Here is a 14,078-nt window from a genome sequence, read left to right on the forward strand (position 1 = left end):
ACCCTACCTACAGTTACCATGGTAATTTCTCAAACATATAATGAAGTATAAAATGTATTTTTCCCATGTGAGTATTCTAGATGCCATATATAAGATTGTAACAAGGCTGTTAAAGTAATTCCATTAATTGCCTAAAAATATATAAATAATAGGTACAGAAGTCATAAAAGCAGAGACTGGCAATACCTACAGCAAAAGAACAGATGTTCTCATAAGACTTCCATTTGGCATTTTAGTTCATTTTATATTTTATTTTTTAAAATTTCAGCTCATTTTAAAAAAGATAACTAAAATATAAGATTTTTACAAAATATGAAACCATGATGGTTAAAACAAAGAAATTATGACAAGTGATTATGCTACCATATTAGACGGTTATCTCAGGGTCAGAAGAAGAATTCAAGATAATGTGAAAATACAAAAGACAGTTTTAAGTAACTATATGTGGTCTCTCTTTTTAACCTAATTCCCTATGTATCTGTGATAATTTAGAAAGAATAGCTCTACTTGGTTCATTTGAAAATCTCAAATTTTGCCCTTTGGAAATGAAAAAATCTAAAATAATTTTAAGAAACCTAAAGTTTTCAGTTTATAGTAAATTAAACTAAAATTTTTATGAGTTGATTTCTCCTTACTTGAAAGCTGTTTTAAATATAGGTTACAACTGAGGGTTGCTGGAGGGGGGTGGGGTAGGTGGAAGCATGGGGTAACTGGGTGATATAAGGAGCACTGGGTGTTATATATAAGACTGATGAATCACTGAATTCTACCTCTGAAACCAATAATATATTATATGTTAACTGAATTTATTTATTTATTTTTTAAGATTTATTTATTTATTTATTTATTTATTTATTTATTTATTTATTTATTTATGATAGACAGAGAGAAAGAGAGAGGCAGAGACACAGGAGGAGGGAGAAGCAGGCTCCATGCCTGGAGCCCGACATGGGACTCGATCCCGGGACTCCAGGATCGCGCCCTAGGCCAAAGGCAGGCGCCAAACCACTGAGCCACCCAGGGATCCCCATGTTAATTGAATTTAAATAAAATAAAAAATAAACATATAACCCCCCACCCCAATAAATTTAGGTTATAGATCTCAACTATTAATGAATAATGGATCTCTGGGCATTTGGGCAGATATTAGTTCTCATTCTGTCCCTATTCTTTACTAAAATACTTCATTCATACATACCTCCTCCAACTGTTTCTTAAGATCCATTATTTCTTTTCTGTATCTTTTCAAGAGAGCTTCATCACTTGATACCTCATTAACATAAGGAGTATTCTTCATATACTTGGCAGTGCTTGCAAACTGGGTTAAGTGTTCAATATTAAAAAATTAATTAATAATATTTAGGGTTTTTAAATAGTTTTTATAAAGAAAGATCAATACTCTTCCTAGGTAGATTAAGATACTTTTGAACATGCAGAGTATTCCATGTCCTTATAATTTACATTGGCTACTAGTCTTCAGAAGAGTGAAGGAAATTATCTTAAAGACAGATGGATGCCAACAGCGAACCTACAAACATTGGCTTACTGGAATCCCAGTAACTCCAGTGTAAATGCTCCCTCTACTTTGAAGTTTGCTTCTACTTGAAAGTACCTCTCCTTCCTCCAAACTCTATTTATTAATAGTTAATTAATCCAAGGCAATCACACTGGAAGACAGGTCTTATCTTCTAAGACTGTTAAATTGTGAAATTTAGTAGGCAACACATCAGTTTTATTGTAGCTGGTACATTATATCATTAAAAAAAAAGATACCTAATTTTAGTAGGTTATTTTTTCTGCTTAAAGATGATTTCCCCCCACATTGAAATAAAAATTAAACTTACCTGTAGAGTTGTAAGGGTTTCATCAAAAGACACTGGAGTAACCGTGCAGATGATACGTGTTTTTGCATTTCCACCCAAGGAATTCTGGAGAATTCGTGTTAATTTACTATCTCGATAATTTATGAAACCACTTAGTGAGAAAGGAGTTTGGGGAAAAAAAATAATAAGAATTTTTATATAACAAAGTGGTTGGTTTTTAATGCAGAATCTTAAATTAGCTACAGTTTAAAAAAATTTCTTTACAGGTTATGTGAGGCAGATCAAAACTAACTAAAAAATATTTAAAATAAAAAATTTAGATCACAGTCATATGTATAACTACACATGCTCAGATTCACAAAAGCTTTTTTAATACATGGAAGAAATCAGTACATTATTTGATTGCAACTGAAACATTACAATTTTCAACCTCATGAAAGTAAGCATTAATAGGTAAATGTACAATGGAATAAACTTACCCAACTTGTCCATCACTAAGTTTCTTGATTACTTGTCCCAAAATAAATAAACTTCGATTTATATTACAGCCTTCCTTGAGTCGCACACCTGCATTTATTAGGCAAACATGAAAACAAAAATTGACCTCTGTACTAGATGATGAACTTATAAATTATGAGAAGTTAGAAATTAAAGCATCAGATGGTAAAGTATATGCTTTTGATTAGACTGAAACCCCCTTTAATACCACTGCTATAAGGAGTGGTATTATTCCTTATTCCTCCCACCTATTAAGTGGATCAGAAAGGTTATCACCTGAGAGAAAGAACGAAAAGAAATAGATAGCTAAGGCAAAAAAAAAAAAAAAAAAAAAAAAAATCAGAGGGAAGAAAAGTTCACTTCCAAAAAAAGCCTAGCTCCTCAGTTTAAATCTGTTTGTTCCAAACCTCCACGTATAGGCAACTATATGTTTAGCAACCAAATTAATTCCTATAGGCTAAGTTCTTATTTTTAAACTAAGATGCTCTCATGGCTTACGTGTAAACAAACAAAACAAGAAAAACAACACTAAAAAAAAAACCTCTCTTCCACTCTAATGTTCCATTTAACCAGTTCCAGTCCTCCTACTGGGAAATCACTTTTGTTAGTGGACTCTTGTAAAGATTCTTAGAAATACAAACTCATATACATTTGTTTCTTCCTATCCCTTTTTACACAAATAGTAGCACAGTATATATGCTAATCTGTACTTTGGGTTTTTGTTTTAATTTATATATCATATCAGTAAACACTGGTGTTTTTCCTTCCTCTTACCAGCATAAAATTCCACTGTACGGATATATCAGAATTCATTCACTCAGCACTCTATTGAGGGACATGTAGGTTTTCAATCTACCACATACACAAAAAGTACTACAATAAATAGTTTTGGACAGCTATTACTTCACAGGTGAATTATTCACCTACTGCTATAATATGCCAGATATAATACGCTATTTAACATGCCAGATTAAAACACAAATACTCATTTCTTATTCACAGGTTGCAGGATCCACTAGTTTGGTAGACATAGGACATGCTCAATGAGTATCTCTGTTAGGCTGTAGGAAATTAACATAGAAAGGTCTGACATCTTCATAATTTTGAAACTTCCCATCTAAGTATGTTTTTCCATTTATTTTAATATTTGATTATGTCCCTTAGGTCTGCTTTAGAGTTTTCTTTATTTTGATCTTGGGTAATTTTTGTTGAGTTTCTACCTAGGTATTAGATCTTCAAGTCATTATTGTAAATGGTGTCTTTCTGTATACTAAATATACTAACTGGTTGTTGTTTGTATTATGAATTATTAATGTCTGTATATTAATTTTGTATTCCACTAACTTTCTGAATTTCCTTACTAATTATGAAAATTTAGATGGTTTTCATGGAGCTCTCATAAACTCTGTGGCTATCCAATCCTACCTACTGCATAGTTAAGCTTTTTAATTGATACTATAGTAGCCTAAAATAGGTAATTTGCCAGATAGATGCTTTTTTAAAAAATAATATTTTTTATTGGTGTTCAATTTGCCAACATACAGAATGACACCCAGTGCTCATCCCGTCAAGTGCCAACCTCAGTGCCCGTCACCCAGTCACCCCCTCCCCATCCTCCTCCCCTTCCATGACCCCTAGTTCGTTTCCCAGAGTTAGGAGTCTTCATGTTCTGTCTCCCTTTCTGATATTTCCCACACATTTCTTCTCCCTTCCCTTATATTCCCTTTCACTATTATATATATTCCCCAAATGAATGAGAACATATAATGTTTGTCCTTCTCCGATTGACTTATTTCACTCAGCATAATACCCTCTAGTTCTGTCCACTTTGAAGCAAATGGTGGGTATTTGTCATTTCTAATGGCTGAGTAATATTCCATTGTATACATAAACCACATCTTCTTTATCCATTCATCTTTCGATGGACACTGAGGCTCCTTCCACAGTTTGGCTATTGTGGACATTGCTGCTATAAACATCGGGGTGCAGGTGTCCCGGCGTTTCATTGCATCTGTATCTTTGGGGTAAATCCCCAACAGTGATACAGATGCTTTTAAATGAACTTTAGAAACGTTTTTAACTTTGAGGCACCTGGGTGGCTCAGTTGGTTAAGTATCCGCCTTCAGCTCAGGTCATGATCCCAGGATCCTTAGATTGAGCCCCATGTTGGGCTCCCTGCTCAATGGGGAGTCTAATTCTCCCTCTGGCCCTCCCTGCCCTCCTCTTGTGTGCACGCACTCTCTCTCTCTCTCATAAATAAATAAAATCTTTAAAAGACATTTAAAAAAAAAATATTTTGAGAAAGAGAACATGAGAGTGGAGTGGGGGAGAGAAAAATCTCAAGTAGGCTCCACACCCAGCACGAGCTTAACACAGGGCTCATGACCTAAACCGATATCAAGAGTTGGGACATTTAACTGACTAAACCACCCAGGTGCCCTCAGAAGCTACAGTTTATGTTAAAGACTTTCATGACAAAATTACCATTTTTAATAGTTTCTAAAATGCAAGGTAGCACTTTTTTTATTCTGTAAAAGAACAAGATGACATTGAGATCAAATCCATTTATGAGTTTTCATTACCTTCAGCGCCTGTTTGAGCAGCTCTTTCACTGCCTGCAAGATCAACCAAATTCTGTAAGATAGATAAAAATAAAACTTTAGGAAGGGTAACTTAAAATAAAAAAATCCCAATTACTGAAAGAACAATTTAACACATGGTCTATTTGCATATCCCATCTGGAATGCTTGTCTTTCATCCCACTGTTTAGGCCTTCCCCTTTCTGAGTCAAACTGATCTGTAAACCTTGTTCCTTCTTTATAACATATCCTCCAAAATGCTGTCAGAATAGGTTCTCCATTTTCTACACAAAGTTCAAAACCTTAGCAGTGAATACGATTCTTTACCAACTGGCACTTTGTTGCTCCAGCCTTAAATCTAGCCAGTACTCACTGTGAATTCTAGCTGACCTACTGCCTATCCCTTAATGTCTTACGTATTTTTTCTATGCTTCTAAGAGCTACCTTTTGCCACCCCCCCCCCTTTTTAAAAAGAGTTTATTTATTCATGAGAGACACAGAGAGAAAGAGAGAGACAGAGACATAGGCAGAGGGAGAAGCAGGCTCTATGCAGGGAGAGCCTGATGTGGGACTTGATCCCAGGGACTCCAGGATCACACCCTGGGCAGAAGGCACTTAACTGCTGAGCCACCAGGTGTCTCTTGCCACTCCCTTTGTTTAGTTAGTTCTAATATTCTAGTCTGCCCCTATTCTTTATTCAGGACCAAGACAACTGTTACCTCCTTAGTAAAACTTTTCCACCTTTATCCTTCCTCTCCCACACCTTAAATAAACTTCTCTTTCAATCCTGTACTCCCCAGAGGTCTTTGAAAATACAACTTATTCTTTAGCACTTACTATGTTGAGCTAGTCATTTGTGTCTCCAAATACACTGTAGAGTCTTTAAAAGCACTGGCCTCTCCTTCAGTTCACAAATATTGTTGACAAAGGTTACTGCCTGTCATGCTCCAGGCAGTGTGTTAGGTGCTAGGGATATGGCAGTGAACCAGACAAGTAAGTTCTCAGTATTCACAGAGCTTTTATTCTACATGGGGCCGGATGGGAAGAGGAGGAAGTTGGTGAGAAGTGAGAAAAAGAGGTAAGAAACACATCATGGTAAGTGTTTAAGAAAATTTAAATAAAATGCTGAAAGAGGAAAGAGGAAGGTACAGACCAGGTTCTTTAGACATGGCAGTAGGGAAGATCTTCCATTAAGCTACCATCTGGAATGACAGAGAAGAGGAGGCTAGCCGTGCAAAGACCAAGTGAACCATACTCTGGATAGAAAGCATAGCCAGGACACCCAGTCACTAAGCAGAAATGAGCTTGGTGTATTAAAAAAATAGGGCAGTGTGGCACAGTTGGTGAAGTAAAAATGGGACAAAATAAGGTAAGAGAAGTAGGTGGTTGGACTGTGCAGGGCATTGTAAGGAAGAGTAAGAGCTCTGGAATTTCTAAATGTGATGGGAAAGGGTTTAAGCAAGAGAGTGACAAACACATCTTGATTTAACTTTCTGAAGGATAGCCTGTAGCCCCTGGATGGAGAAGAACTGGAGAGGGGCAAGAGTGGCAGCAGGGAGTCTGGTTAGGAGGCTCCTGCAGGAGTCTGAATGACAGGTGATGCAGCCTGGGCCAGGGAAGTAGCAGTGCAGACAGTGAGTGGTGGAGAGATATCTTCTTTATTCTTTCAATCTCAGAGCCGTACTAAGCTCAGAATGTGATGAAAGCTCAGCAAGTATTTTTAATGAATTAAAACAAAGAGATTTAAATTCTCTGTGTGGAGACTTTCAGGATGGGCATTAATTATTTACTTCTGCTTTAGTTATGTACGGTCTCAGACACTACTTTCTCTAAAATACTCAACGTCTAATCTTTCTTGTATAGTATCTATATTACAGAAGACCTAGATACGTAATAAAGGAGTAAAATGGTGAGGAAGGCAGCATGAATTAAGAAATAAAGGTGGTAACAAGTTATCAGTGTTCAAGGCACCAAGAGACCCAATCTACCTATCAGAGAGCAGCTCACATGGAGTAGAAGGAAGTGAAATTAGGTTGGTTAAGAGTGGTACAGTAAAATAATTCTAGGCAAACTAGAATTCGATATTTAATTAAGATTCTGATTTCTCAAATCTGAAAGTGAAAAAAAATTATTTGATTTGAAAACTTTAGGGAAAAATCAATCTGACGTCATCCTATACAAAACTAAAAAATTTAGACCATGAAGACAGAGAATATTGGAAGAAACAGGAAGGAAGCACCAAAAAAAGAGGGAAATGATAGAGTACAACAAGAAGGAAGGGGAGGTTTACTGATGTGGAAAAAAGGAACATCTGAATAATGTTTATATTCACTATTCAACAAACAAATATTGAATATAAACTATGTAAAATGTGTTGAGGCTATAAATATGCATAAGATATCACTCTTCCCTTCAAGGGATTTATAATCTAAGACACTAGATTTATAATATAAAACATTTTCTTATTATATTTACAAATATACTTGATTAATGTGATTTACTGTTTACCAGTCCCAGCTAGGTTTCTGTTGATATCATAAGTTTCAACTCTATAGGCTAAGACAAAAACAACAACAAAACCAAATGGCCCCCACCCCCATTCCAAGAATACTCTACCTCCTAAATGCAAATGGAAACTCTCCCCAAGAACTCTGGTTAGGAAAAGTCTTTCCATATAAATCATAGGAGATGGCACCCATAACAGAAAGACCCTCTGAATTCTTCCTATGTTTTAGCTAGTAATTTCATGTTTATAGATGAAATTAATTAAACTACCAATTTATACATGTTTCTGCCTTCTTAATTCAGTTAACGGTTCTTAGGAAACCAAACATCCAGCAACCAAATTAAATTATGCTTTGACTCATATGGTACAGCATCATGGTCCATCAGTACTTACCAAATGGGACACTTTGACAGATCCGTCACAATTGGAAGGTTCCCCTTTCTCTCTACTTTCCAAAATCTAGACAGAAAAGAAAACTTGTAAAAAACTTAGTGCATTTTTAATTGGAGAGGCCAAACAGAGAGTTACCTACCATCCTAAAAATGGTATGAGAACGACTGCTTCTTTGATTCATTTTTGTAATTCCATAATGTCTGTTCTCTGTAAAAAGCAAATAATGTTTCAGCTGTGTACATAAAATTCCAAAGAACATCAACTTTTTTTTTTTAGAGTGAAAGATGTGATTTGAAACCTAAATACATTTAACTGAATAGTTTTTACAAGTATTTTGGAGAAATATAGTATAAAGTCTTACTTTCTCCCTTTGTGATCCACTTCAAAGCCATATCTGATGTATAAACAACTTCTTCTGTGAGATCAGCCACATACACATTCCTCTGAAACAAGTTTAATTATGAGAAGAGTAGAGAAGAAATTACTAAAAAAGTGTGCCTCTCAAAAAAGGTGTAAACTATTATAGAATTCATTTGTGGAAGTTACAAATGGAAAATATATGAAAGTAACAAGTAAACCTATGATATGTACAATTTATTTCCTATCCCAAAGTACACCATATTCTAACCTGAAATTTCCATCTTGCTCTTTAAGGCACTTATGTCAAAATACCACAGCTGTCAATGTTTAAAAACTATATATATTGCTCATATGCGATCTCTGTAAACACTTAAGAAACAAAAAATAAACCATACAAACAGGAGACAGTTTAAAAACTACAGAACTTAAAGGTAAATGTTCAAGCACAATAATCTCAATAAGCAAGTTTGTTTTTAGAGCCATCTCAACTCTGTTACTCACATTGAAGTCTTCCCGAATTATTAAAGGTTTCATTTTTTGAGTGTCACAGAGTAAGTCTGTAATGGTTTCATTGTATATCTCCATGTAAGACACACGTAAGAGAAATTCCCTATCAGGAAACTAGAAGGAAAAGAAATATGTAAAAACATCAGATATCATCCATTTATGAAAACCTAATATTGAGTATTTATGTGCTAATATTAAATATCGAAATGTTCTGAGAAATTATCTTCGTAAAGAAAATGAACAAAACCTCATTTGATTTTATATAGACAATAAATACAAGAACTTAAAAATATGTTTCAGGAATAATGAATAGTATCAAATTATTAGAAAAGGAGAGTGCTCAGTCCATCTCTCTAAACTCTAAAAATAAAACCCTACCAATGAATGTTCAAATAAGGACATCAAAAATCATTAAAAAAGTAATGAAAAAATAAACCTAAAACCAACTCTTAAAGTAGGTTGCTTATTCTGGTCTTTTCTCTACCTCTACTTTTCTCTGCCCCTTAATAATCACTGGTAGCTAAGCAAAGGCAATGTGGAGCTAACCATTCTGGTAAGATATTCTTGTTCCTCGACACCCACTTCTTGGTGTCATTAGTACTGTTTCAGGATTCAAGGGAAAGAATGAAAGAACTGTAAGCTCTACAAAGTAAGTTTGTGTGGAAAAAAGGAATTCATGTTATACCTTCTTTACCCATAGCTAATGAAGAGATAACCCTAAACCTACTTCCTTTCATCATTACATGATAATACTAAGGTTATGTGATCCTACTATTATTACTTTTATCTGTATGTACTAGAAGTTTAGCTGGGTATTTACCTTTTTAATTTTTTGAAAAATGTCATGAATTGCCCTGGGTATTACTCCCAAATAATCCTGTGAACCCATCATCGTGTATGTTTTTCCTGAAGCAGTCTGCCCATAGGCAAATATGGTACCTGTAAAAACAAATCACACACGTGTAAAACTAAAAATGAATCTACAGGGTGTAAAACTATCAATACTTGAACACAGAACTGATACGCAAATATTTCTACAGTGAATACACACCATTGTAGCCTTGTATGGCAGAATCTATGATTGGGACCGCTATTTCTTCATACACATGTTTAGTAGTTTCATTACTGTGAAAAACACGATCTAAAAAAAAAAAAAAAAAAAAAAAGACAAACCACACACATATACACAAAAGTTAAATCAAACAAATCAACTTTGTTGTCTTGCTTAGTAGTTGTCCAAAGAAATAAAATTGTCAGGATATGGTAAGATATTTAGGACACAATATTCTCTTCACCTTATTTGTTGTTCATACTTCTTTAATAGTTATGTTAATGCTCGAAAAACAGTCCTTTACCAGAAATTATTTTTCTCTTCCATATATCTTTGATCTAAAACCTTTTATGATGGCTTTCTAGTTTAATGCTAGTCGAACAGCCTAACCATTCTTACTCCTGCAGTTGAGAGGACCTCACTGTCGCCCTGAGGTGCCTAAGTGGTAGCATGCTAGTGTGGCTGGATTTGGAGTCTGACTCTTCCATATGCTGGTTGTGTGACTGCAGGCCTGTTTCCGTTCCTCACTGAAATGGAAAGGTACTGGTCATATAAGCTTGTCTGGAGGACTCATGAGTTAATATGCATGCATGTTTAGAACGGTGTCTGGCACACTCTCAGCACATATCCATATTAAATCAACACACAAATCAGCTTAGTCAACCTTCAGTGTCTCCATGTTTATCCTAGCTAGCTTTCATGCATCCTGCAGGTCCCAGGTCGGTGGTACCCTTTTAGACACCTAGGCTAGTTAGATTTACCATAAACTCTCACAGAGCTTATGTCAACACAAGGCTAATTACTTGTTTAAGCCTTTCTCTCACCATATGGTAAGTTCCACATAAGACAGGGTAGGCCTCTGCTGTATTCCAGCAAAGAAGGAATATCTTTACTATTTATTCTTTATGGGATTTTCTTAAAAATAATTCCTTAAAAATAATTACAGAAAGTATATACTATGCTGAAAGAAGAACGCCTGGGTGGCTCAGCAGTTGAGCGTCTGCCTTTGGCTCAGGGTGAGATCCTGGGGTCCTGGGATTAAGTCCCACATTGGGCTTCCTGAATGGAGCCTGCTTCTCCTTCTGCCTATGTCTCTGCATCTCTCATGAATAAATAAAATCTTAAAAAATAAACAAACTGAAAGATCTTAAAGATGATTTGACATTAAGCAACATGGTTTACACTTATGGGGTTTTATGACACTAACGAATAAGAGAAAAAATGTTAGTTTGAACCATAAGACACTCTGATATAATTGCATTTTAAGTATCAATTTATTATCTTACATATCACACAAGATGGATGAACAATTTTTTAAAGTTTCCACTGAAGCAGTTTATAGAAGGTTTAGTCTGATCTTTAATGCCAAGTCCAGGAATATAAAAGGCTTTTATATTCCTAATAGGAAAAGGATGACAGATTAACTTTTGATGCTATTATAAGCCTACCAAAATTGAAGGATTTACTGCCATCAACTTGATAAATGGCATTATTGTCAGTTTTCCAGTAAACTTGGGTATCTCCTCCAAGAGCTTCTTCTCTGAAAGAATAAAAACATTGCACTTTAGTAAAACTGGTCATAGAAGTCATATTATAGGAGACAGGTAAAAGATTCCCAACTTCTGAAGATTATTTTAAAAGACAGTATTGGCTTATGCTATGTATAAAAGAAATATGGAAAATGTGACTTTGAGGGGTCAATACTTGTAAGTGGGAATTAGTAACCTCCTGCCTTCTCATGGGAATTTCTTTGTGAAGTTCTTGATTTCCACCTTCCTATCCAGTACTGGTTGCTGAAAAGATACATTCAAATGCAACTCTGATTATATCCCTCTTGCTCAAAACTTTAAGAAAACATCTGAAGTTCTTACCATGGCACACTAGATTTGGATCATGTTTATTTCTCTCTTCAATGTTATCTTGTTCTAAATTCCGATATATAGCTACCTCCATACAGCCACCTGAAGATCCCTTTCAAAATAAGAAATGCAGCCCCTCTGTGTCTGGAATACCCTGACTTACCTTTCCATTAAGTAACTGTTCTTTCATTCATGGAAAGTGTCAGGACTTCCTGACACCAGCTCTGTCCCTGGTGTCATCTCAGAGGCATTAATGACTCCTCTAGCCACCATAACGCTTGTTATCATGTATTGTAATGGTTTTTTATGTAACTGTCTTCTGATGCGTTACACGATAAGCCCTTTAAAAATAGGAAATTCCTGAAAATTGGACATCCACATGCAGAAGAATGAAACTAGACCACTCTCTTTCACCATACACAAAGATAAACTCAAAATGGATGAAAGATCTAAATGTGAGACAAGATTCCATCAAAATCCTAGAGGAGAACACAGGCAACACCCTTTTTGAACTTGGCCACAGTAACTTCTTGCAAGATACATCTATGAAGGCAAGGGAAACAAAAGCAAAAATGAATTATTGGGACTTGAGCAAGATAAAAAGCTTCTGCACAGCAAAAGAAACAGTCAACAAAGCTAAAAGACAACCTACAGAATGGGAGAAGATATTTGCAAATGACATATCAGATAAAGGGATAGTTTCCAAGATCTATAAAGAACTTATTAAACTCAACACCAAAGAAACAAACAATCCAATCATGAAATGGGCAAAAGACATGAACAGAAATCTCACAGAGGAAGACATAGACATGGCCAACAAGCACATGAGAAAATGCTCTGCATCACTTGCCATCAGGGAAATACAAATCAAAACCACAATAAGATACCACCTCACACCAGTGAGAATGGAAAATTAACAAGACAGGAAACCACAAATGTTGGAGAGGATGTGGAGAAAGGGGAACCCTCTTGCACTGTTGGTGGGAATGTGAACTGGGCAGCCACTCTGGAAAACTATGTGGAGGTTGCTCAAAGAGTTAAAAATAGATCTGCCCTATGACCCAGCAATTGCACTGCTGGGGATTTACCCCAAAGATACAGATGCAATGAAACGCCGGGACACCTGCACCCCAATGTCCACAATAGCCAAACTGTGGAAGGAGCCTCGGTGTCCATCGAAAGATGAATGGATAAAGAAGCTGTGGTCTATGTATACAATGGAATATTACTCAGCCATTAGGAATGACAAATACCCACCATTTGCTTCGATGTGGATGGAACTGGAGGGTATTATGCTGAGTGAAATATGTCAATCGGAGAAGGACAAACATTATATGGTCTCATTCATTTGGGGAATATAAAAAGTAGTGAAAGGGAATAAAGGGGAAAGGAGAAAAAATGAGTGGAAATATCAGAAAGGGAGACAGAACATGAGAGACTCCTAACTCTGGGAAACGAACTAGGGGTGGCGGAAGTGGAGGTGGATGGGGTGTGGGGGTGACTGGGTGACAGGTACTGAGGGGGGCACTTGATGGGATGAGCACTGGGTGTTATTCTATATGTTGGCAAATTGAACACCAATAAAAAATAAATTTATAAAAAAATAGGAAATTCTTGATTTTGATACTGTCATTTATTAAACACCTGGTAATATTTAGCAATTATTTCTTAAACGCAAAATACGCTAGTATTCTGGAGTGAAGGCAAAGACTTCATTTCTTCCCCTTCTGGGTTCTTCTCTACAGCATTTATTACTCCTATAATGTTATGTCAACTTAACAGTCTGTATTTTTTTTCACTCTGAAAAGTTGGGGAAAATTTGACCCACTGATGCTTAAAACAACAGGTATGGAGTAAGAGACTCCTGCCAGGATCACGAGATGGGAAACAAACCATCCTCCGTGGCTATTTCTCTAGATTGGGTACTGCAAAGTTGAGTATTTTCCCCTTGAAAAACTTTCCTAGTGTTTTCCATGGGTTAAAAAACAGTTCTTCAGGGCAAGGTTAAAATAAGGTATGACCTTCGTGGTAAGGCATGGTCTGGTCAGTTCCCAAGGACTTCCCCTTGGGGTGCTTTTTAACCCACTGGAAACAATTTGGATTACAAAATTTAAGGAAGGACTGATCTTCTGGAGCACTGCATGGCTTCACTGGGATTTATCAGCTCTTCTGCAGAGAACAGGGCTCTACATCAGGACCCCCACCTAAGGGCCTCTAGCAGAATGTGTGTTTGCCTGAACCTGCTGGCTGGTAAACTCCCTCCTGACACTGGATAGTTATCTAAGTAGGCCTCAGAATAAACCTACTGGTTTGCTGGAGGAAACGCAGGCCCTCCCTAGTAAAGGGGATGCGGACACTCTCTGTTTCTCCCAAAAGATACAGGCTACTCTAGCTATACACGAGGAGCTTCTCCTTCATTCATTTCCCAGGTTAATGGTTATAATTAGAGCCATCTAATTAGTCTCTCTCAGGACAGGGACTTTAAGGAATATTCCCAAGCAG

The 14,078-nt window shown here is 36.3% G+C and overlaps 1 protein-coding gene across 5 annotated transcripts in view; it reads right to left on the reverse strand.

Moving 5' to 3' along the window:
* Positions 1-14,078, reverse strand: part of CENPE (centromere protein E) — an 80,917-nt gene that overhangs the window by 61,143 nt on the left and 5,696 nt on the right. For all 5 annotated transcript variants that reach the window (XM_041757725.1, XM_041757727.1, XM_041757726.1 and 2 more), the window contains exons 2-12: positions 11,166-11,257; positions 9,718-9,807; positions 9,487-9,605; positions 8,661-8,780; positions 8,161-8,242; positions 7,939-8,006; positions 7,800-7,865; positions 4,904-4,955; positions 2,303-2,390; positions 1,845-1,974; positions 1,199-1,318 (exon numbers count right to left, since the gene is read on the reverse strand). In XM_041757725.1, the coding sequence (XP_041613659.1) occupies positions 1,199-1,318; positions 1,845-1,974; positions 2,303-2,390; positions 4,904-4,955; positions 7,800-7,865; positions 7,939-8,006; positions 8,161-8,242; positions 8,661-8,780; positions 9,487-9,605; positions 9,718-9,807; positions 11,166-11,257 (1,027 nt within the window). The remainder of the gene's footprint in view (positions 1-1,198; positions 1,319-1,844; positions 1,975-2,302; positions 2,391-4,903; positions 4,956-7,799; positions 7,866-7,938; positions 8,007-8,160; positions 8,243-8,660; positions 8,781-9,486; positions 9,606-9,717; positions 9,808-11,165; positions 11,258-14,078) is intronic.

This window comes from Vulpes lagopus, chromosome 6, assembly GCF_018345385.1.
Source record: "Vulpes lagopus strain Blue_001 chromosome 6, ASM1834538v1, whole genome shotgun sequence".
NCBI lineage: Eukaryota > Metazoa > Chordata > Mammalia > Carnivora > Canidae > Vulpes > Vulpes lagopus.